The 24,520-nt window shown below is 35.5% G+C and overlaps 1 protein-coding gene and 1 pseudogene across 10 annotated transcripts in view; one reads left to right on the forward strand and one right to left on the reverse strand.

Moving 5' to 3' along the window:
- Positions 1-24,520, reverse strand: part of Stxbp5l (syntaxin binding protein 5L) — a 242,937-nt gene that overhangs the window by 43,503 nt on the left and 174,914 nt on the right. For 3 of the 10 annotated variants that reach the window (XM_087899968.1, XM_087899956.1, XM_087899950.1), the window contains exons 19-22: positions 24,025-24,176; positions 22,102-22,173; positions 15,906-15,971; positions 193-285 (exon numbers count right to left, since the gene is read on the reverse strand). In XM_087899968.1, the coding sequence (XP_087756094.1) occupies positions 193-285; positions 15,906-15,971; positions 22,102-22,173; positions 24,025-24,176 (383 nt within the window). Of the gene's footprint in view, positions 1-186; positions 286-15,905; positions 15,972-22,101; positions 22,174-24,024; positions 24,177-24,520 lie in introns of all 10 variants that reach the window. The other 7 variants (XM_087899966.1, XM_087899955.1, XM_087899969.1 and 4 more) reach the window with 4 other exon arrangements.
- Positions 10,437-11,348, forward strand: LOC148122952 (mitochondrial import receptor subunit TOM20 homolog pseudogene; annotated as a pseudogene).

Consider the following 24,520-nt stretch of genomic DNA (forward strand, 5'->3'; position numbering starts at 1 on the left):
AAGGAATCCCTACTTTTATACTGTGACATAAATGTCTCTGGTTTGAATAAATGTTTCTAGCAACATGTTTTTATTTGCTATGTTTTAACCTGTGTTTTCAGCACAACAGATGAAAAGCAAGTCTTAAACTGTGAAGCAAATTGAGAAGAAACAAGTCTTTTATTTATTCACAGAAAAGATTTTCACCTTCACCTGGCAAGTGGTGTACTTGATTCCTCTGTCTCCCAGCTGGCATTTCATTCCTATAAAAGCCTGGTGCTGCCTCAGGAGTTCTGGTGGCAAGTCCTAAAGGAAGGGAATACAAGACTATTGGCATATGATTTCTCAGCCCTAGTGAACTAAGAATATATCTTAAAGGTCAATTTCCTAACGACTACACAGGAGGTCTGTGTGCTCTCCTGGGCTGGACTGTATGTGTTCATGTGTGTGCCTGCGCAGAGGTAGGTGTCAAGCATCTTCCTTGATCACCCTCCACCTTCTCATGTGAATCCAAAGCTTGCTGATATAGCTACTCTAGCTAGCCAGCTTGTTCCAGGGATCCTCTGTCTCTGCCTCTTAATTACTGGGATTAGGAGCAGACTGCCACACTACCTCACATGCATGTGGGTGCTGGGAACTGACCATGATCATGTCACAAGTACTTTACTCATTGAGCATCTTCCCAGTCCTATTTTGTGCTTTTAAATATTGTATCTTTATTTAACTTATGATAATATATATACATATCCATTCATACATAGGTATATATGCATGTATTATATATGTGTATATGTATATGCTATATGAAGGAAAAGTAAAGTTTCTCTGAAGTTGCAGTGGGATATTAGGTACACAGAATTTACCAGAAGGAACACAAAAACTGGACTACTGAATCTAGATCAAGTCCAAGCCTGGAAAAAGACTGAGTTGGCTATCCATTTTTTTGACTATTTTATGACACCACTTCTATGATAATTTAATAAAGATAAGTTTAATAAGATAAATATCTGTCACTCTAGTTTTCAGTGGACTTGGTTGCATATTAAGTCTTTTGTAGACTATGGAAAATAGAAATTATAAGTTTGGTGATTATAATAGAAATAGAAGGAGTCTTGGGACCTGATGGGCAGAGAAGAGGGTGCTCTCCTGGGCACAGGATTTGAAGAAAGGTCCATATTCAAGAGAAGATATAACCCTAAAATTAAAGGGTTCTTGAGCTTTCAACTCTCTGTCCCAGAAGTGGCTGTTTTCTTTAGAAAGTGATAGATCTGTCAGGCAACTGGGGGTAGGACTGAATACTAGGACCTACTCAACCCTCTTGGGAGATGAACTTGTACAGGAGATATTACACAACATCACCTGCTGAGTGAAAAGCATTTCATAGCTTTAAAAAAGCATTAAAATTTAACATTACTAAAATAATACTCTAGTTCCATGTGTGATGAAGTATGTTTACTTTCTGTCTCTATCTTTTCTTCAGTGGATAGCCTAATGTCTATCCGTGGAAACAGAAAATAGTCGTTAAATAGTTTAGTAAGTGAACTAGTAATATTAAAACATTATGCTATCTTGAATACAGAGAATATGAGATTTCAGTTGACTCACGATTCTATAACTCCCAGTCTACATTCCATTCTCTTTTGCTACCTCAAGGAAATACTTCATAGTCTGAACCTTCATCTCTTTTTTTTGTAACTTATTAAAGGTTAAGAGACTTTGAGAACAAAGAAAAACTGTATAAAATGAATACTGTTTTCCTTAGTTCTAGTTTATCTTATTCCAATAGACTTACATTGAATATTTTCACCTGTTTTAGAGGATTTAATGAGGGGGGGGCGGGGTGGTCTAAGATTCTTCAATGATATTGTTTGTGGGGAATAACTACTGAAAAAAATCTAAAAAATTTTCATAGAGAAAATACTGTATCTATCCCATTTAGGAAGATGCCCTCAATCGCTATTATTAATACTAAAGTGATAAATAAATTCCATCATAATACATAATTTTATGTACAAGAAACAAATACAGAGGTAGTCAAAATTGTCCTGGTTTGAAGTAATCTACTTGATTGCATGCAAGCCCCTCTAGGTTACCCTAAGAACAGCAGTGTGGCAGAATTTCCAGAGGTGTCCTATCTCCCATAAAATAATAAAGAGGGATACAGGTAGGGTGCTCACCAAAACCTTTCAGCAATTATCTCATAAACATTTTAAGTCCTTATCCCTGAGATTAGAAACAAAGACGCTACTAACATCACATCTGTGCATCGTAGCTCTATGGAGGACTTAAACAACATTTTTCTTTAGAAAAAGAAATAGAAATGCTGTTTACACTGTGGATATAATTAAATATGCAGATAATCCAAAAGAATTTATAAAATTAGAATTTGTAAATTTAATAAGTTGTTGGAAGCAAGTGCAATTTGTAAATATTAATTATATTTTTGTATTTTATACAAAATATCTAGAAAATTAAATGACATTTATAATAATTGAAAAATAAAATACAAAAGAAATCTAATGAAAGATGAACAATACTTATACAATGAAAGTTAAAAATCACTACTGAGATAAAGAACCCACACACAAAGAGGAAATTCAATATTATTAAGCATGTGAATTATTCCTGATAACTAGTGAAATTGTAATAACAATGTAAACATGTTTATGTTGTAGTAAGTTACAAAAACTAGAATATATAAAATAATTTTGAAAAAGCCAAAAAAGTCAGAGAAACTACACTGTCAACAATATTTATGAAGCTATATTAATTAAAACAGTGTGGTTTGAAAAAGTGGTATAAACTGTATTTAGGATGGAAGATATAGCCTATACACACATACACACACATGCACCACAGGAAAAGTCCACTGATTTACAGTCAAATCTCCACTTTTGTGTAGTGAACGAAAGATTCCAAATAAATCTCACTTATCTATTGGATAGCTAAACAGTTCTTTCCTCATATACAGAAAAAATTCCAAATGGAAGTTAAATATGAAATATAAAATAATAAAATTCTAGATGATAGTATCAAAAGTTACTTCATGATTATGGAGTGGGCAAAGATTTCCTTTAAACACAACATCATAAAGCACTCAAATAAAATAAAGCATTGTCAAATTGAACTACATTAGAACTAGCACTGACTTTCAATCGTGCCACAAGGACACATGCTCAATTATGTTCATAGCAGCATTGTTTGTCATAGCCAGAACCTGGAAACAACCTATATGCCCCTCAACCGAAGAAAGGATAAGGAAAATGTGGTACATTTACACAATGGAGTACTACACAGCAGAAAAAAATAACGGCATCTTGAATTTTGCAGGCAAATGGATGGAACTAGAACATCATTCTGAGTGAGGTAAACCAGATCCAGAAAGACAATTATCACATGTACTCACTTATAAGTGTTTTCTAAACATAAAGCAAAGAAAACCATCCCACAGATCACAATCCCAGTGTGACAACTTAGACAACAATGAGGACCCTAAGAGAGACATACATAGATCTAATCTATGGGAAGTAGAAAAAGACAAGATCTCCTGAGTAAATTGGGAGCATGGGGACCTTGAGGGAGGGTTGGAGAGGAGGGGAGTATCAGGAAGGGGAGCTGAGAAAAATGTAGAGCTCAATAAAAATCAATTAAAAAAAGAAAATAAAGAGAAAGCCACAGAGAATGAACAAGATATTCTGTACTATGTATATGCAGCAAAAGACTTCTGTCCGGCACCCCCACACATACACACATTCAATAAAGAAATTAATATGAAAAAGTTGGTGAACTAATTGCAATGTGGAAAAGAATTAAATATCCTATAAAAGAGGATAAATAGTAAGTACATTTAAAACTCGTTAAAGTCATCAGACATTAGAGATGTGCAATCCAATTTAACCCTACAATGTGATAAGACAACAATGCACTTCAAAACAACTATAATTTTACAATTAATGGCCCTAAATTGAATATCAGGAAGTATATGAAAGAATGGACCTTTGAGCACTTTAAGTGGAAGTAATTGGTACAACTACTTTAAAAAACTCTTTGGTAGTATATTTGCTAAATCTGCACATTTGCATGACTGACATTCCCCCAGTTCTACTTCTAGATACATATGCAACAGAAATCAGTAGATATTTTATTAAAAATGTAGAATATAGTCATATCAGCTCATTTATAAAAGCCCTAAATCACCAAATGTTATGCAACATTAAATTGAGGCATATTCATATAATGAGATATTACATAGCAAAAATATGTTGTAACAGAGATGGATAGGATACACACAGAGAGGGAAGGAGGGAAGAGAGGAGAGATAAGAAAAGTAAACATCATAAGATTTTATTTATAAGAAAGCATCACAATTCTGATTTATGGTAGTAAACACACACAAGTGATAATACACAGAGATAGGAGAGCAGTAGGGCTGTTGTGGAGATCAGGGAGAAGGTTATACACATTATGCTTTCAATTGGGAGTTTTACATGGTATATTTACTTGTTAAATGAGTCTGGCTGATATTTTAAAATGTGTAATCTCTGAAACTTATGTACTATAATCTAAAAATGTTTAGCCAGAAGAGTTAGGGTTAAGATATTCTAAAATTGAAATTAGAAAAACTTGAGTTATGGTATTATAGGTAAATATGGTATTATAGGTAAAACTTATAGAAAGAACCTAACATGTAAAGCAAAAAAAATACTGACTGGTAAAAGTTATACTTTAAATGGATAAGCTTTCCAAATATCAACATATAAAAATGACATAATAAGTAAAAAAATACCCTGGGAAATAAAAACACAGCAGATAGAAAGAAAAGCAACAAATATATTGCTATACAATATTTTAATTTACTGATTTTCAGTTCTTGGTAGGTCAAGTAAGCAGAATATAAATAGGAACATGAGCCATATAGTAACACCACTACTACTGATGCTCTAAGTTCATTTAAAGTAACTTGGGTCAAAAACAAAAGAAAAAGGAAAAGGAAAAATTCCCGCTCCATTCAGGGAAGCACATAGGTTAACCTAAGATTTTTACTTCCCCCTCTTCTCCTCCAAGTCCAATGCCCAGTCTTATCCCCAGCCCTTTAGGAGAGCTCCCCCTCTTCTCTGCCCCCATCTCTGGTGAATTACACAGATCTTTCCTTCAACTTCTGTCCTCATACTCATTGTTTATCCTAGCCTCCAAACCCAGCAGGTATCCCCTGAAAGCCCAAAGGCCCCTCCTGCTGGCTAAGAAGGTAAGTACCAGAAGATCATTCACCTCTCCCTCCATTCTTGCAAATCCAGTCCTCTTAAATAATTCCCAGCTCTGTAGCAGATCACCTGCTGTGGCCTCTCTCTAATTTCTGTGCCCATTTCTAGGGGACTAAGCAGATCCTGGTGGAAAACCCTGCTCTCTTCCCTTCTTTAGACCCTGTCAGCTCCCCTCCTCACTCAACCCCATTCCTAAGTGTAGGATTTCAATACCTAGAAATAGATTTCACCTGGAACCTATCTGAATCCTGGAAGAATTTTTTACCAGGCAACACACAAATACCACACTCTCCTAAGAACCAGAGAGGGCAACAGAAACTAAGGAACAAAACACCCACCCCACAAAGACAAAACCAGATATCAGCACTCAGAATTACAATTTCTCCAAACTCAGATGCCTAAATGCCAGTGTAAAAATACAATCAGTAATAGCCAGGATAGCATGTTTCTACTAAAGCACAACAAACCCACCACAGCAGGCCCTGAGTACTAAAGCATAGCTGAAGACAAGACAAAGACCTTAAACCTGAAAACAGCCTTTGTAAGTATGATAGATGTCCTTAGGAAATGAATAAATCACTTAAACAAATCTAAAAAAACACAAAAAAACAGTGGGAGGAAATTAATAAAACAGTTCAAGACCTGAAAGCAGAGAGAGAGAGAGAGAGAGAGAGAGAGAGAGAGAGAGAGAGAGAGAGAGAGACTCAATAAAGAGAAACAAAAGTGAGGTCTGGAAATGAAAGATTTAGGAATGTGAACAGGAACCTTGGAGACAAGCCTCACCAACAGAATACAAGAGATTGAAGAGAGAATCTCAGATACAGAAGACATGATAGAAGAGATGGACAGTCCAATCAAAGAAGATGTTACGTCTAAAAAACTGGAACAAAAAAATCTAGGAAATCTGGAACACTATGAAAAGCCCTAATCTAAGAGTAATCAGAATAGAGGAAGGAGAAGAAACCCAGGTCAAAACACAGAAAATATTTTTAACAATATCGTAGAAGAAAAATTTCCCTAACCTAAAGAAGATGCTTATCAAGGCACAAGCTTACAGAACACCAGAAGAGAAATTCCCCCACCCCGTAATCAAAACACTAAACATACAAAACAAAGAAAGAATACTAAAAGCTGCAAAGGAAAAAGAAAAGTCACATATGAAGACAGTTGTACTCAAATAACACCTGACTTCTCAATGGAGACTCTAAAATATAGAAGGGCCTGGACAGATGTTCTACAAACTACTCTAAGAGACAACAGATGATAGTCCAGACTAATATATCTAGCAAAGGATTCAATTGCAATAGATGGAGAAAATGAGACATTTCATATAATAAAATTATATATATTATATATAATTTATAAAATTTGGTTTATTTCCAAACTGAATTCAGCAACACAAGAAAAAGATTATGCACCACAATCAAGCAGGCTTCATCCCAGAGATGCAGGGATGGTTCAACATTTGTAAATTGACAAATGTAATACATCATATGAACAATTTGAAAGAAAAAAAATGATCATCTCACTAGATGCAGCAAAGGTCTTTGACATAATCTAATACCTCTTCAGGGCAAAAATCTTGGAGAGATCAGTGATATAAGGATCATACCTCAAAATAATAAAAGCAACCAAACATAATACAGCAAGCCCACATCCAACATCCACTTAAATGGAGAGAAACTCAAAGCAATTTCACAAAAATCAGAACAAGACAAGAGTGTCTACTCTCTCCATACCTATTTAATATAGTACTTGCAGTACTATATTACTACTAAGGTAGATCAATATGACAACTAATGGGGATTTTAAGAAGGTACAAATTGTAATGGAAGAAAGCAACATATCTTTATTTGCAGATGATATTACAGTATACATAAGTGACCATAAAAACTCTACCTGGAAACTCCTGCAGCTGATAAACATTTTCAGCAAAGTAGCTGATACAAAATTAATTTACAAAAATCAATAGTCTTCCTACATTTCAATAACAAGTGAATTGGGAAAGAAATCAGGGAAATAACACCTTTCACAATAGCCTCAAATATCTTGGCGTACCTCTAAGCAAACAAGTGAAAGACTTGTATGGTAAAAACCTTAAGACATTAAATGAAGAAATCAAAGAAGACATCAGAAGATGGAAAGATCTCCCATGCTCATGGATTGGTAGAATTAGTATAGTGAAAATGGCCATCCTGCCAAAAGTAATCTACATAATCAATGCGATTCCATCAAAATTTCAACACAGCTCTTCACAAACCTAAAACAATTTTCAGCTTCATATGGGAACAGAAAAAACCCAGGATAGCTAAAACAACCCTGAAAAATAAAATAACTGCTATAAGTATTGTCAGCTGCAATCTCAAACTGTACTTCAGAGCTGTAGTCACAAAATAGTAGGCTTCTGGCATAAAAACAGACATGCTAATCTATCGAGTAGATCTGAAGACTCAGGCATAAGTCAGTGTCATAGTCAACACACCTATCGATACCTGATTTCTGAGAAAGAGACCACATATACATACTGGAAAAAAAGACAGACTCTTCAACAAGCAATGCTGATCAAAATTCATGACTATGTAGAAGAATGCAAATAGATCCATATATATAATGCAAAAATGCAAACAGATCCATATATAATGCAATATATCTATATATAATGCACATGTCTATATATAATGCACACACACACACACACACACACACACACACACAAGGCCAGGTACACTGAACCTGATAGAAGAGATATCGGGGAATAGTCTTCAATTTAATGACACAGAAAACATATTTTCTGAACAGAATACCAATAGCACAGGGACTAAGAACAACTAATAAATGGAACCTCATGATGCTTGAAAGCTTCTGTACAGCAAAGAACACCACCATTCAAACAAAGTGGCTAGCTATAGGATGGGAAGGGATTTTTAACAACTACATATTCAACAGAGGGCTAATACCTAAAATATATAAAGAACTTTAAAAGTTGGACACCAATAACAAATAACTCGATTAAAAATGGAGTATAGATCTAAAAGAAGAAACTAAAATGACTGCTCAGCATCCTGAACCATCAGGGAAATTCAAATAGTTCAAAACTACTTTGAACTTTCATCTTATACCTGTCAGAATGGCTAAGACCAATAAAACAAAGGACAGCTCATGCTGGTGAGGATATGGAGCAAGCGGAACAACACATTGTGGTGGAAAGGCAAATTTGTACAGCTACTATGGTAATTAGTGCAGCAGTTTCTCAGGAGACTGGGAATAATCTACCTCTAGATCCAGCTATACCACTCTTGGACATACACCCAAGGATGCTTAATCATGTTCATTGTTGCTCTATTAATAATAGCCAGAAATCAAAAACAACCTAGATGTCCCTCAACAGAAGAACTGAGAGAGAAAACGTGCTATATTTACACAATGAATTATATAATTCAGCTACAAAAAAGAAAGAAAAAAAAAGAAATTGTGAAAGTTGTAGGTAAATGGATGAAATTAGAAAAAAATCATCTTGGGTATGGTAACACAGACTCAGAAAGACAGATATGGTATGTATTTACTTATATGTGAATATTAGCTGTTAAGTCAATTGATAAACAAGTTACAATCCACAGAACCACAGAGGTTAGGTAAAGAGTAAGAAACCGGGGACTGCAGATACTTTTCTTAGAAAAGGGAAGTAGAATAGATAGTTTTGGATAGATGAGGAGGGCAGGAACAGGAATACCAGTTGGGGATGAGAAGAAGAGAGGAGGATAGGGAGAGAATGCAGGAAAAGATAGCAAAAATTAAGGGACATTTGAGGAGTAGTATGGAAACCTAATACAGTAGATGCTTCCAAAAACACATACATATATGAAGGCATTCTAAAAGAAATCATCAAACAATGGGAAAGACAAAGCCCCAACTGACTATCTCTTGTCATGATGCTTTCAATACTGAGACTGGGTTATATCTAATTGAGTTGTTAGCCAAAGGAGTCTCATGGGAACCCCAAACAACTCAGGCTGTTCCCAAGACTATAGTTGGCTCTCCATAAACTGTCAACAAAGCCCCATTATTGAAGATATTACCTACACAACTCATTGAACGCAGAGATGTCAAGATGGTGCCTACATAGAACCCTATGGGCTAGTGTTCTTGATACTGAAAGGTACTCTTTTTTTTTGAAAGGTACTCTTGTTCTTTACCAAAGGAGAAACAAACAACAGCATAGCTACAAACCCTGTGACCTACAATGATCTCCTGCCTACAAGATATGCTAGTATAGTGGTGGCACAAAACTTACAGGAGTTACCAACCAATATCTGATTTGACTTAGGGCTACTCCATAAGATGGAACCTACATCTGACTTAACTTGAGTGACCAAGAATCCAAGACTAGATAGCCCAGGGACCTATGGGAAAGCCAACCACTACTGTCTTAAAAAAAAAAGTAGCAATAAAATGATTCCTAATGATATTCTGTTATACTCATAGATTAGTGCCTTGCTCAGCTGTCATCAGAGAAGTCTCTTCCTACAGCAGATAGAAACAAATACAGAGATCACAACCAGACACAATGAAGAAAGTGAGTGACCTTGGAACACTTGACCTAAAACGTGATGTCTCTATCAAATCCCTACTTCAGGGCTTAGAGAACCCTGCCAAAGAAGAGGCAAAAAGAGTATTAAGAGCCAGAGGGGCTGGAGGACACCAAAAGAACAAGGTCGTTTAAGTCGTCTAAGCACACTAGGACCATAACAAGCTCAGAGAATGAGGCAGCATGCACAGGGCTTACACAGGGTGGAAGCAGATGGGGTCCCTCTGCTTCTGGACACAAATCCAGACTCTATCTCCAATGGATAACCATTTGCCAATGAAAATTTAGTTTTCTTCGAGGGAGTCTCACTGGGAAAACAAATTACTCTTAAAGTTAGGCCGCATGCTCAGGAGTAAATGACAAACAGAAAATGAACTCAACAGCCTCTTTGCTTTTATATCTATCAGGGATTTTTCCTTTTTCTAATTCATTTTTTCAAGACAGGGTTTCTCTGTAGCTTTGGAGCCTGCCCTAGAACTCGCAAAAGTAGACCAGGCTGGGCCGGCGTGCTCTGAGCCCTCGGAGCGAAGCTCTGCCTGGCGGCCCTCGGTGGCCCCGGCCCCGGCCCGCGCACGCCCCCGCCGAGCGAGCGAGCGAGCGGACGAGCGAAGATGGTGGGCCGCAACAGTGCCATCGCCGCGGGCCTGTGCGGCGCCCTCTTCATCGGCTACTGAATCTACTTCAACCGCAAAAGGCGGAGCGACCCCAACTTCAAGAACAGGCTGCGAGAACGAAGAAAGAAACAGAAGCTTGCTAAGGAGAGATCTGGGCTTTCAAAGTTACCAGATTTAAAGGATGCTGAAACTGTTCAGAAGTTCTTCCTTGAAGAGATACAACTTGGTGAAGAGTTATTAGCACAAGGTGACTACGAGAACGGGGTAGACCACCTGACAAATGCGATTGCTGTGTGTGGGCAGCCTCAGCAGCTGCTGCAAGTGTTACAGCAGACTCTTCCACCACCAGTGTTCTAGATGCTTCTGACCAAGCTTCCAACCATTAGTCAGAGAATTGTAAGTGCTCAGAGCTTGGCTGAAGATGATGTGGAATGAGCCAGATATCAACACTATAAAATCTGTTAAAAATGATTTAACCATTAGCTTGGAAGCTGCTCGGCTCTGGGGGAATAAGGGCAAATGTGCTTGTCATGAACTGTCCTACACTGAAGTCTACCAAAGTGAATGTGTGCTTTGAGTAGATCCATTGTCTGTTCTATTTATTTTTCCCAGTGAAAAGTATTTTGATAGAACTTTTCATTTTATAAATACACTGAGTTAACCAAAATATCATGGATTTCATTTATTCTTATGACATGGAATTCAAATGTAAATACAGTAAGTAGAGTATTACTGAGATAAAAACGACCGGTGATGAATTTTGAACGATTGGAAGAGAACATGAAGGATAGTTGGATAATGCCCGTTTTTAAAGACTAGTGCATTTTACTGTACGTCATAAAATTGGATAGAAACATGTGTTTGTGAAAACTGAGCATTAAAATCTTACAGAGACAAAAAAAAAAAAAAGGTAGACCAGGCTGGCCTCAAACTCACAGAGCTCTGGCTGCCTTTGAGAGGTAGAGTGAAGGGAAACTATATTCAGGATATATTGTATGAAAATAATCTATTTTCAATAAAAGAAAAAAGAACTAGAATATTGCACAAAATGAATTTTAATGAAATAAAATAAGTGTGGCATATTTAGTGTGAAATTCAAAGGAAAATTTAGCACTAAACTTATAGAAATGTTTAATAAACAATGAAAATAAAAGAATTAAGTACATACCTAAAAAACTGAAAAGGAAAAATAAAGGAAAAGGAAAACAGAAGTAATTAATAAAAATAAAAGCAGAAATTAAAAGTTAAAAATAAGTAAGAGTAAAACATTATTAAGGCCAAACAAAAATGTCCATAATGAAGATAAATTTCTTTAAGGAGAGAGTATAATTATGCAAAATAAAGAATACATGAAGCAATTGTTATAATAGAGAAATGTTACTTAAACTTTAAAGAATAAGTAATCTCAACGATTACTTAAACCCTTGTGCAGAAGAAAGGAGAAAAGGCCTGGAGATGGCTCAGTCTGTAAAGTGATTGCTGCACAAGCATGAGGACCTGAGTCAGGTCCCCAGAATTCTGGGTCCCTAGAACGCATATCAAAAGCTGGATGTTATGGCAGGTTTTGATAATTCCAGCCGGGGGAGCAGAGATGAGCAGGTATCTGGGGCCTACTGACTAGCTAGTCTATGCTAATTGGTGAGCTCTAGGTCCCAGTGAGAGACGCTGCCTCACCGAACAGTGTAGGCAGCTCCTAAGAAAAGACCTCTGAGGCTGACCCCTGGTCTCAACATGCAGGCACACAAGTATGCATAGACACCATGGTGATATTTTGTGTTTTAACAAATAAAGCTTGCCTGAAGATCAGAGTGCAGAGCTAAGCCACTAGAGGCCAGGGGGCACACACCTTTAATCCCAGGATTTGGGAGATAGAGGCAGAAGGATCTGTTAGTTCAAGGCCAATCTGGGCTACAAAAGCTAGAATCTGTATAAAAGTGAAACAGAGCTCACACAAAGGTAATAATTGCACTTGGGATCTCATGCCTTTAATCCTAGCACTAGGGAGGTGGAGACAGGAGTGATATGGTTGGGTACGGAGAGGAATATAAGGAGGGAGGAGACAGGAGCTCAGTGCAATCTGAGGCAACAGTCTGAGGCAGCAGTCTGAAGCATTCAATCTGAGGCTGCAGTCTGAGGACAGGATCGTCCCTTTGATCTAAGCATTGGTAGACGTAAGAACTCTAGTGGCTGGCTGTTCTGCTTCTCTGATCCTTCAGCTTTTACCCAGATAGTTGACTCTGAGTTTTTATTATTAAGACCAATTAAAATTCATGCTACAATGTACTCACAAAACATGAACAAACTCTCTCTCTCTCTCTCTCTCTCTCTCTCTCTCTCTCCCCCACAAAGAGAGAGAGAGAGAGAGAGAAACAGATACATAGAGAGAAAATAAAAGAAGGTAGCCTATAAAATATTGATGTATTTTTATATAAAAATGTTCAAAAGAAGAGATACAACAAACAAAATTAAAACTTAAATTGAAAAACTATTTGGAATTTATATCAAAAAGTCAGTATCAATACATGACAAAGGTTAATAATATGGATACCTTATTGCACAGTGTACAAAAACTTAAGTTTTTAATATATGTAAAAAGGTTTTGAACATAACTTATAGCACATAAAGTATAAATTGTAACATTTACATATCCCTTTAATCTATTAATCAGTTATAAGTGAAAAGCATAACCATTATTTGAATGTTATTTAGGATTTGAGGACAGAAACATGGGAATATCTACAAAAATTAAACACGGATGGCTCAGCGGTTAAGAACACTGCTTGCTCTTCCAAAGGTACTGAGTTCAATTCCAAACAATCACTTGTAATGAGATCTGATGCCCGCTTGAAGAAGACAACTGTTCAGTTGTCCTCATCAACTTAGACCGTGAAACCCAATATGGACAAGTTCAACAGAACCACCATATATGGCCAGCCCATGTACGCTTCAGCACCACCAGGGCATATATTTCATATAATCTTTAACCACCAAACTCCAATTTTACAAATTTATCTCTTAGATACGTTTACACAAATTTAAAATGAGTCATTTGGTTAGGTTTCTTTCTGCATTAGTTTGTAGTAGCAGAAGATAGGTGACAAGATCAATGTATTTGATGGTTGAACTGATTAGATAAATTATGATATATACATCCAATTAAATTTTATACAACTATAAAAATAAAGGAATGGTTAATTTAGTGATATGGAACACAAACTATACTGAAAGTTGATGCAAGCATGATTATAATAATCTAAATAAACAGGACTAAAATGGATGTCTTTTTGTTTATTTTCAAACATAAATTGTCTAGAAAAATAAATAAAAATTTTAAAATCATATTTAGTTTTTCAGGAGGATAGAAATGCACAAAGACAGAATGGAAGGAAGAGTTCAATGTTTATCATTCAAATTCAAATTATGGATGGGAATTTCAAGTTTGGTTGGTACAACAATCTGTTATAGGGCATTAAACTATATGAAAGATTGTTAGTTACAAGAAAATCTGACCAAAGTAATATTTTAAGGAAGTTAATTCTGCAACATCATATGGGGAATAAACTGTAGGGAAGTTTAAAATGCAAAATCATTTACCAGAACATTTTCATGTGACTTTAGGTATGAGGCAATGATTTCTTAAATTACAATGGTGCCAATGAGAATAGGAAAAGAAGGGTGCATTAGGAAATCAAAATAAAATCAATATGGGGCTGGAGAGATAACTCCGTGGCTAAGAGCACTGCTCTTGCAAATGAAGAAGTTTTACTTCCAGTATATACACGACTGCTCAACCACTTCTTAATATTTGTAGTATCAGATCTGATGCCCTTGTCTGACCTCTGCAAGCTTCTGTACATATGTGGTACACATATAAAGCAATAAAATAAGAATGAAAAGATCTTATTAAAAGAAAACTTGCTGGGCAGTGGTGGCGCACGCCTTTAATCCCAACACTCGGGAGGCCGAGGCAGGCGAATCTCTGTGAGTTCGAGGCCAGCCTGGCCTACAAGAGCTAGTTACAGGAAGGCACCAAAAAACTACAGAGAAACCTGTCTCGAAAATAAAATAAAAAAAGAGAAAACTTCGCATAGGACACAAGAGCAAGGAAAAAGAATTAACAACTTAAAAAGGGTACAACAAATTGAAGAAATTTTGTAAAAGAATTTAAAATCCAGATACATGATTTAAAAGGCATTATTAAATTTTAACATTTCCATATACAATAAATAATGTAAATAAAAAGTAGTGATATCTTTTGCTTCTGAGGAAAAAAAGTTTTTTTATAGTGCTTGGGCCCAAACCTAGGGCCTTGTACCTGCTAGGTAAGTACTCTACCATTTATCTACACCTCAATCACTTCCTTTGATTTTTTTTTTAATATTTCTTTTTAAAAATTTTTTTATTGATTTTTATTGAGCTCTACATTTTCTCTGCTCCCCCCCCTTCATGCCTCCCCCAAGGTCCCCATGCTTCCAATTTACTCAGGAGATCTTGCAATTTGGTAGGAATGGATCTATCCACTATCTAAGATACACACAAAACTTTATCCATTGTTATGTAATCATTATAGAAAACTCATAATTGCCAGGTGGTGGTGGCACACACATTTAATCCCAGCACTTGGGAGGCAGAGGCAGGTGGATCTCTGTGAGTTCAAGGCCAATCTGGTCTACAGAGTGAGTTCCAGGATAGACTCCAAAGCTACAGAGAAACCCTTTATTCAAAAACTAAAATAAATAAATAAAGACAGATAGGAAGGAAGGAAAGAAAGAAAGAAGGAGGAAGGAAGAAAGGAAGGAAAAAGAAAAGAAAATTCAGAATAATTTTAAATATTTAAAAAATAACTTTCAAAAATTTTTGAGATAACATATAATCAGATTCTTTAAAAAGTAGATAACCACTCAGAATCCTACCATACTGAGATATTTATTAATTTATTTACATGCTTTCAATATTTATCTCCAGGAGTCTCTTTCCTTGTGGTGTTACATGTACATTTAGTGGACTCATGCTTTATTTTGAAGATGTTTTATTTCATGCCATATTAGACCTCATTTTAATTTATCAATAAATAAGCATGCCATGAATAGTGACCCAGAAGCATACTATATTTTTTCTGCACCTACAATTTATATTTCTCACAAATTTAACTACTCCAATAGATGATAAAGTTTTGTATCTATAACCCATTTTTATCTAATATATTTTAGTCACTCTTACCATATGCAAAAAAATAATCTTTTTTTAAGAAATAGTTAAAGTATTACATTCCTACTTTTGATCTTATTTTTATTTTGGGGAAAGAATATTTTAAAAGATATGCATCTGCATTTATTTTGGAAATATAGCTACTTAAGATTAAATTCCAGAAACTGAATTAACTACTAATTTTAAACGAATTATGAAAATATATCAATAGCTTACTATAGTAATTACCAGAAGCTTGAAAGATACCACTATGTTTACCTGAAGTGGGAGACTTGCAGCGCTCGAGTTCCAGGGGAACTGGACTATCGTTCAGCTCTGTTAAGCCTGAAAATGTAATGGGGGGGGGCGGAGAGGGAGAGAAAGAAAATAGATAAATTTTGCTGACACTTCATAGGACATTCTTTGCAATTGCTTCAAACTCTTTTAACTTGTGAAAACTACCCTACTATACCCATCTTACATTATTTCAGCTCACAGTTCAGGAGATGATGCAGTCCACCAGATTGTTTTGTAAAGCACCCACCACGCAAGCTTGTGGACCTGAATCTGACTGAGCCTCAGAGCCCATGTAAAAAGGCCATGTATGCTGGCACATAGCGCAATCCCAGTGCTGGAAACACTGACTGCCTAAGAAAGCAATCCCTAAGGAATGGCACTTGAGATTTACCACTGGCTCCACCATGTTTGCACAGACATATGAACGCGCACCTCCGTGTGTGGACATTTACACATGCAGGAGCACACACAGAGCTAGTGTCATTTACCTATTTCTGTACTGCTTACTGAACCTGTTGTTCATCTAGCTCTTTCACCAACATTCTTGATCAAAATGGACTTAATGGTAAAATTATTTCCATGTGTCAAGTTACAATGTATCCCAAACTCATACTGAAGAATTTATAGTTATTATTACTTAATGCAATTATTAAAACAATAGTCATTTTGAAATACACATTTTTCCTGACTATGGATATAGTGTTGTTTTTATAGATAATAGGCAAGTGACTGAGGAGATATAATTATGATTATTTTAGTGTAACAATATGTTTCATACTCATATTTTACACCTAGCTATTTTATAAATATTTTTCATTTCATCTAAAAATTGACAAGTCATTATAATGCTTTCACGTAGTTTGTATGTGTCCCTATATGGTATAATAATGCCAATCAAGGCACATGTGCTGATTCCCATTGCTTCCCCTCTCTAAGAATTTTGTTCCTTTTATCATCTCCCCTTCTCCCTTATCACAGATCTTTCTGAAGAGATTACTTCATGTTCGTAAAACATTATGACATGATACTTCCTTTAAAATGAGAATGAAAAATTCCTTTTAACGGCTTATCCAACCCAAGCACTGAACCATTTGTTCATACCCTTCGAAGCCATGAACTTTGAAAGTGGTGTGATTTAGTCTTGGTTTTTCTGGGTTCCTCTTTTGCTTGTTGCCAGATAAAGAAGTTACTGTGTTTTCACCTGGACCTCTTTTGTTACCATTTGTCAGACAAAACCTTTCAAACCTCACTTTAAGTCACATATTTAAAAAACAAACCACTGTTTTCTTATTTTTGTCATTTAAAAATATTGACTTTGGTTATTTCTGGCAGTAAATCTAATCTAGTGCCTTGACTCTAGCTTGTTTGGAACTGGAACCCCAAAGCTCTGAGTGCTGCCTTGTTATCTTGCAAACTTTCACTTGTGTATTTCCCACTCGAATAGGCTTTTCTCTGACAAAACAGAAAACCCAGGACTATAAATCGCCTCTCATCTCATTTCTCCACCATGGCATTGCTACCTTTCAGTCATACGAGTCTGTCTGTGGATTTATTATCTGTACTGTTGAGGAACTTCAAGTGAAAGACTGGAATTGTTTCTCTCACTAAAGTATACTCAATGCCTGTGAAAGTTGTTCAAACCAGCAGTTAGGGTTACTGCATCTAATTACACCATGTTCAGTTGATATATTTGGGAGGCCTGCTTTTTTTCTGAAAGGAAAAGGAGGAGCAATATATTTGGTGTGGGGAACTGGGATGAGTGGAAGGAGGGGAGGTTGCAGTTGGGATGTATTGCATGCAAGAATAAATAAAAAAGAAACAATTGAGTAAGTGGATCTTTTGTTTACCACAATTTATGCTAATAGTTTTTTATGGTCTGAGATATTCCTTCTTTCCTTATCCCTTTCCATTTACTTTTATTCCATTCCCGACTTTCTGTATTCAGATGTTTATTTTTGCCTTTCCTTATTAGTTCCCTTACACTTACTGTCTTCTTTTCTTTATAGTTAGCCTCTTGTCTCATTTTCTTGTTTTTTTCTTACAATTTGAGGATATTCTGCCATTCCCTAATCAGAAGAATCTCATTTGGTGAACACTGAAAAACTGGGATCTCAAAGTATCCCTTTTTCTATAATTATATGCTGATGCACAAGCAAATGTTTCTAGCCACACTTTACCTTAAATGTACCTTCAAACTTTGACTTACATGGCATACAATCAATTTTAACCTGGCAACATTTCTGACATTCTCAGAAACAAAGCTCAAGGCACTAACAGGCGGGTGGAGTTTCAACTCTATGACTTCCATACAATGATCATGATGACGGAAGTTACTTAACCATCTTCTTTTTGATTGTTTCACACATTAATCATAAACATATCTAATGTGTCTGATAAATGTGTCTAATATGTCTAATAGTTATAGAGTTCTTTTACAAGATCAACCAGGAGAGTTCTGCAACTCTTTAAGGGGGAGTAGAGATGATGACTTTTATGCTATTTTATACATGAGAAGAAATCTCAATGATTTAAGTATCTCCTTTAAGATTACAATAATTAGTAAATAAGTTGAAAAAAGTAGAACTTGATCTAAGTTTGAATATGTGTCTACAGCTTGTTCCAAAGCATGTTGCTGCTTCCACGAACAGTAATTTGATAAATATATGGATTTTATTTCAGATATAAGATTGTATTATTTTATGGTACAAAAAATTTGCAGGCATGTATTTAAAGGCTTGTAAAAGGCAACATCTCATATGCTAAACTAGATGATTAGATAATCAGGAAAATGGACCAAGAAAAGATTCAAATTAAGATGTTTCATCAAAATTAAAATTGTAAGGTTCACATGTGAATGTGACATTATTTCAAGAACAAAATGATATAGCAAGTCGGGCGGTGGTGGCGCATGCCTTTAATCCCAGCACTTGGGAGGCACAGGCAGGCGGATTTCTGTGAGTTTGAGACCAGCCTGATTTACAAGAGCTAGTTCCAGGACAGGTTCCAAAGCTACAGAGAAACCCTGTCTTGAAAAACCAAAAAAAAAAAAATGATATGACAGAATAAAAAATAAAAGTTTTGGAGAGATATAAGAGACATTTATGGAATATTTTACCTAATTGTTCATTAAAAAGATATAAAAAACAAATTCAAATTGTTTCAATTTCGAAGGCCATTTTATTGATAATAATAATATGAAGGAAGAAAATAGCTTTTGATTATAGAATGATGGATTTGCTTCCCAATGTGGCGAAAACTTTAGAGGCAAGAAGAGGTGCAGGATAACATGGTGGAAAGCACAAAGATCTTTTTAGTGCCACATTGAGGTGAGTTTGTCTGACTGTCCTTTAGGATTTGAAGAAACGGAATTCATCTCTTCCAATGTTAATTTTCTCATTTACAGAGGAATATATCAACTAACCCCCATTTCCTTCAAAGAGTTATAATGGCCATTAAATAAGCAAATTGACTAGCACAATAGTTGCCTAAGATCATAAGAAAACACAGATGATTACAGTTATGAAGTAGCAACAAAAATAATTTTATCGTTGGGGTCACAATAACACGAAGGACTGCATTAACGGGTCACAGCATTAGAGGTTGAGAACCACTGAAGTAGTACAATCAGAATTGGATAAACTGTCCATTTTGTCCTTTCACAGACGGGGACAACACAGACATTCATTTCTAAAGGTTAGGAGAAATACTTCATTTACTATCTCTATTGTAGTAATATAGGACTATGTAAATACAATCAGATTATATCAACTAAAAAGTAAAGTGACATTTTTATACAATTTATTTATAATAAATATATTTGAACCATTAAAGAATCAACACCCTTCATGACATAAAATATTTATCATTGAGAGCAGAACTTTAAGACATCTGATTCCAAGTTTGAGAGCTATACGAGCTTCCACAGAGACCACTGGTAGAGACTGGAATTCCTACTTAAGTCCTGTATTGTAAGGACCCAATTTTACTTCTCTTTTGTTTATGTGCATCTCTGGTTAGAAAAAAATCTGATAATTATTTCAAAATTCCAATCAATCCAGTATTGACAAATGTTAATTCTCCTATTGATCTAATATGAGAAATTCCCTGACTGTTCATACAATGAGATAGCTTTCTGCCACGCTCTGTCTTACTCCATCATCATTTATTTGCTAAGCTCAGAACTCATGCTGGATGTAGAGGTCATAAAGAATTTAAGTTTTTCAAATTTGAATTTTCATCTATTGAATTTGAATTTCAAAAGTTTAACTAATTTGGTTTTCAGAATCTTGTGATGTAATACAAATATAAAATACATAGTTATATAAATGAAGCAATACAGACACATTGTGTACACACATGTATATTATAGGCACTTAATTAAGGAGACTGGTAGAATAAGGCTTAGACAGTAGTACAAAAGGTTTATTATAGGAAATGAAACTTAAGCAGGGCATTTACAGAGAGGGGATGTGAGTAAATCACAAGGGTAGGTAAATATAGCTTGGTTAAGAGCATATCTTTATAGACAAGAAAAGGGAAACTACATTTTAGAAGACTTGGAATGTAAGCTTAAAAGCTTAGACCTTATTTTTATGGGGGAATATAAAAATGTCCAGCAATTTTCAAAAGTTCCTAATATGTTTCTCATGAAACTCTGACAAGTTCAGAGCCAATATTTGTCCTCTGGACTTTCATAAGAGCATCACACATTTACTATAGAAAACACCAGGAAGTGAATCCAGGAGAAACTGGTAAAACCTGAATGTAATGTTCTTGAATATTTTAGGAGGATAAATGGTATTCAGATGTACTGGAAACCATTGAAGGAAAGTTGCAAACTCTATGTAGTTGTACACGATAGGTGTGAAAAATGGTACAGAGTATGGATCAGTAAACTTCAAAAATGTACACAGAGACCACTTGTGGGCCATGCGACTTTTTGATTTCTCAGCTCTGCCACTGAAATGTAAAACCAGCCTTTGAAAACACGTGAGTGAAGAAGAATAACTATGCACCAATAAAAGCTCATTATGGAAATTGGATTTCACATAATTTCAGGATGTCAAGAAATATGATAATATCTCTTCCTGCTTTATGAGTAGTGGAAGCCAAGGCAGATGTCAAAAGTGACACAAGTCACCTGGAGCAGGGACGGTGGGCAGTATGATCAAAGGGGTGACGGTAGAGTAGAAAGTTCGAGAGCATGAACAAAGGCAAGACACACTGGACACCTCAGGAAGATTGGGAAGGCCTCACAGGAACCAGCTTCCTGCCAGGAACATTACATTTGTACAGTTTTAACTTTTATAATAGGCTTCAGTTAGTAAGAGGGTGTCTGAAACAGTTCAGGTTACAAGAGTATACAGGTTCAAATGTGTGTGTGCTTTTCGCATATGTGTATTTTTACACAACTATAATACCATATTGTATATTTTGGGAAGCAACCTGATTTTCACAAAATATATTAGCATGACATAAACATTTCTCATATCAGTACCTATACTCACAATATGACCAGCATTCTTATATTTTTAGTGACACACACTCTCACACTTCCTGTAATAATGTTTAGAATTGCTCATTCACCCATCTTTACATCTTCATTGCTACCATAGGAATTGTTAATTTTCACCTTTCAGTTATGACTTTAATTCCTCTATGTCACAGGGTTTGGTACTGAAAATCACCATTTAAATGTGTTTGAGGGTATTCTATTTTAACAAAAAGCATCATAAATTAAAAATATTTAGCTATCCCCAAGAACTATAAAAGATTATTTTCATACTAGTTAGAATAAAATTTCAAAATGGTCAAATCACAGCACTGACAAAATAAGAAAGCACTGGATTGTCATTGACACAGGAAGTCTGAGAAAACCACAACTCTTCCTCCGTAAAGAGAAAACACAGTGACCACTGGACTAATAGGACATGGTTTGAAATGTACACTGAAACACAGGGTGAGAGAGCAGGTACATGACAATAATGATCTGGAATATCGAAAACAAAATTATGAAAATTAAAAACTAAAACATCAGATTGCATTTCCATAACAAAAAATTGCATGCATGTTGAATGTGTTTTTATAAAAAACACATTACTAAGCACTCATAAATGGATTTCACTCAAGCATTATGACTTAAAAAAAAAGTTATTTGCCTAACCTTTATAGAACTTACTCTGATAGGAAGTACGGATCCGTTTCGTTAAATCAGGATAAAAGTTAGACAGCCCACGCATGCAAAAGTTGTCTTTGGAACATGCCAGAGCATCAGCATCAGCAGCAGGCAGAGGAAAGAGAGAAAATAGTCTAAAGTGAAAGGAAGTGATATTATACCAGAATCTAGAACAGCCAAGGTGGAGAAATTGTAGCAAGATTAGGCAATCAAAATAGAGAGGAGATATTTTAAAAATAAATCAACCAGAAAGGTGATAGATGAATGATGGGAATGCTGTAGCCATTTTATTTAACCACATAACTTATAAAGTTGGCGGCATATTCTTCTTACATGTTTCTACCATGGTGGAATTATTTCATTTGTAATATTATATAAAAATATTTTGTTCATGTTAAGATTATTATATTTAATCTTTCATCAATTAAAAAGGCAGCTTAGATACTTTAGTTTTTGTTCTGTAATATAAAGTATGCACTCACTGCAGTTACATTATAAAATAAAACAGACACTGAGTTTAGAACTTCATCAGTTTTTCCCTATATTTAAGCTATCAAAATTCTAATCTAATCATTATGGCTGAAACTCAGCGAGTTTGAACTACATACACTTTCCTAATCAAAACATTCACTCTTCTCTACCTAAGAGGATATCAGACAAATCATTGACGTGCTGGCAGGGGAGCTACAGCTTTTCTGACCAATGGAGACTGCCATCCTTGGAGCAGCAGCTTCTCATTACCTGCCCCGTATAGCTTCCTGTGTTAAACCCTCTGAACTGTCAAAACCAGTTGCCTCTTCTCCAAACATGAGGCAATAGTTCTTACTCTGGTTATCTTTCCAAAAGCTAGCAGTGACAGAGGCCGAATCTGCAGAACTAAAATGTCCAGAATACTAAGATAATACTGAAAGCTGAGGTCCCAAACAAAAGCCTGGCAAGCTCTGAAGGACAAATGCTGTGCCTCTGCAAAGGGTCTAAATCAGCGAGCATTAAAGTTTACAAAGAAAAGTTAACAAAGAAGAATGGCAATCAAACACCATTGGTCCAAATGGGAAATTCAGTTAATGTTAAAACAGACCCTTCTGCAAATGGAAAATAACAACTACTATATATTATAAAATACTCCTTTTTTCTGGGTATTTTAAGTAAAGGTCTCAATATTCAGTTAATTAGTGGTAAAGTAAGGAAATGTAAAAATCACTATCTAAATGCAGAACACTATAGAAGGAAAGGTTTCAGCCAATTTAACTAACTAGGTAATAAGAATACAAAAAAGTATGGAAGTCAAAGCCACTCATAAGTATATACTGAAATTCCTGTAAAATTTTGGATAATTCAGGCTGTCAAAGTTTGACATCATGTCTTAATAAACCTTACACTTCATTTCTCTTGCAGTTAAGCTAGTTTGCTTGTCCTGCTAAGAAAAATTGCCATCTTTCATTGCACTTAAAATATCATAGAGTGGTATTTATTATGTTTATAAACTTATGTCCAATTTAGTCATCATCAGTAAAAATAAAGATGATGGTCACATTATAGTTACTTAAAAAGAAAAGTAATTAATGACCTTAAACCGTATTTGAAAGAAGTGAGACATTTTAGAGGAAAGTTAAACTGTTTAGTCCAAATTTTTTTAACAGCTTTTCATAACAAGAGTCCCAATTTTTATATCAATAGGTTCTTATTTTCTGTTACTTCTTAGGAATCCAACCTAAGTAACTTAAGATGCTTCCTAACTTCAGCAGCAAACTGAACTTTAAGCACTGCTCAGTCCTGTTCAAAAGTTATTGTTGTTTTTTTCCCAGTTCATTTATTTACATGTTGAGTCAGTATTACCATGCATTTGAATGGCATCATGCAAGAAGACAATCTGAAAGAAAACAAGTGAACAATTGGAGTTCAAAACCCATCTAGTTTGTCTCCTACCTGCAATGAACTGCTTATTTTTTCGAGGAGACCGGGGCTGTCGCTGGTACAAGTCACTTGATCTATAGAGGTCAATGGTTCCCATACTTAATAGTACTGTCTTCTGTATGAAATCCACCACAACCAACCCAGTGCAGTTTCCAAATGCAACTCTGTGAGGAGGAAAAACAAAGAACCAAAATGTATCGTAAGCATGATTATTTTATCTTTAAGATAAATATAAGATTACTGGAAAATAACCTAGGATTGGGAACATGAGACAGTGATTAGTAAGTTAAAGTCAGGAAATAAACCCACTGTACATAGAATAGATAGATTGAATATAATAGCCATGACTGATTACTGCAAACAATAGAGATGGTCTGCAATCAATCTGCATTACAAGTTTTACCATTTAACCTGTGATCAATAAAATGATCTTTATCTTGATTTTATAGTTTTACAGAATGACATAAATTCTTTTCCTATGCAAGGGATCATAGGTCAAAAAATAGAC

This window comes from Myodes glareolus, chromosome 2 (genome assembly GCF_982192425.1).
Source record: "Myodes glareolus chromosome 2, mMyoGla1.1, whole genome shotgun sequence".
NCBI classification, from domain to species: Eukaryota; Metazoa; Chordata; class Mammalia; order Rodentia; family Cricetidae; genus Myodes; species Myodes glareolus.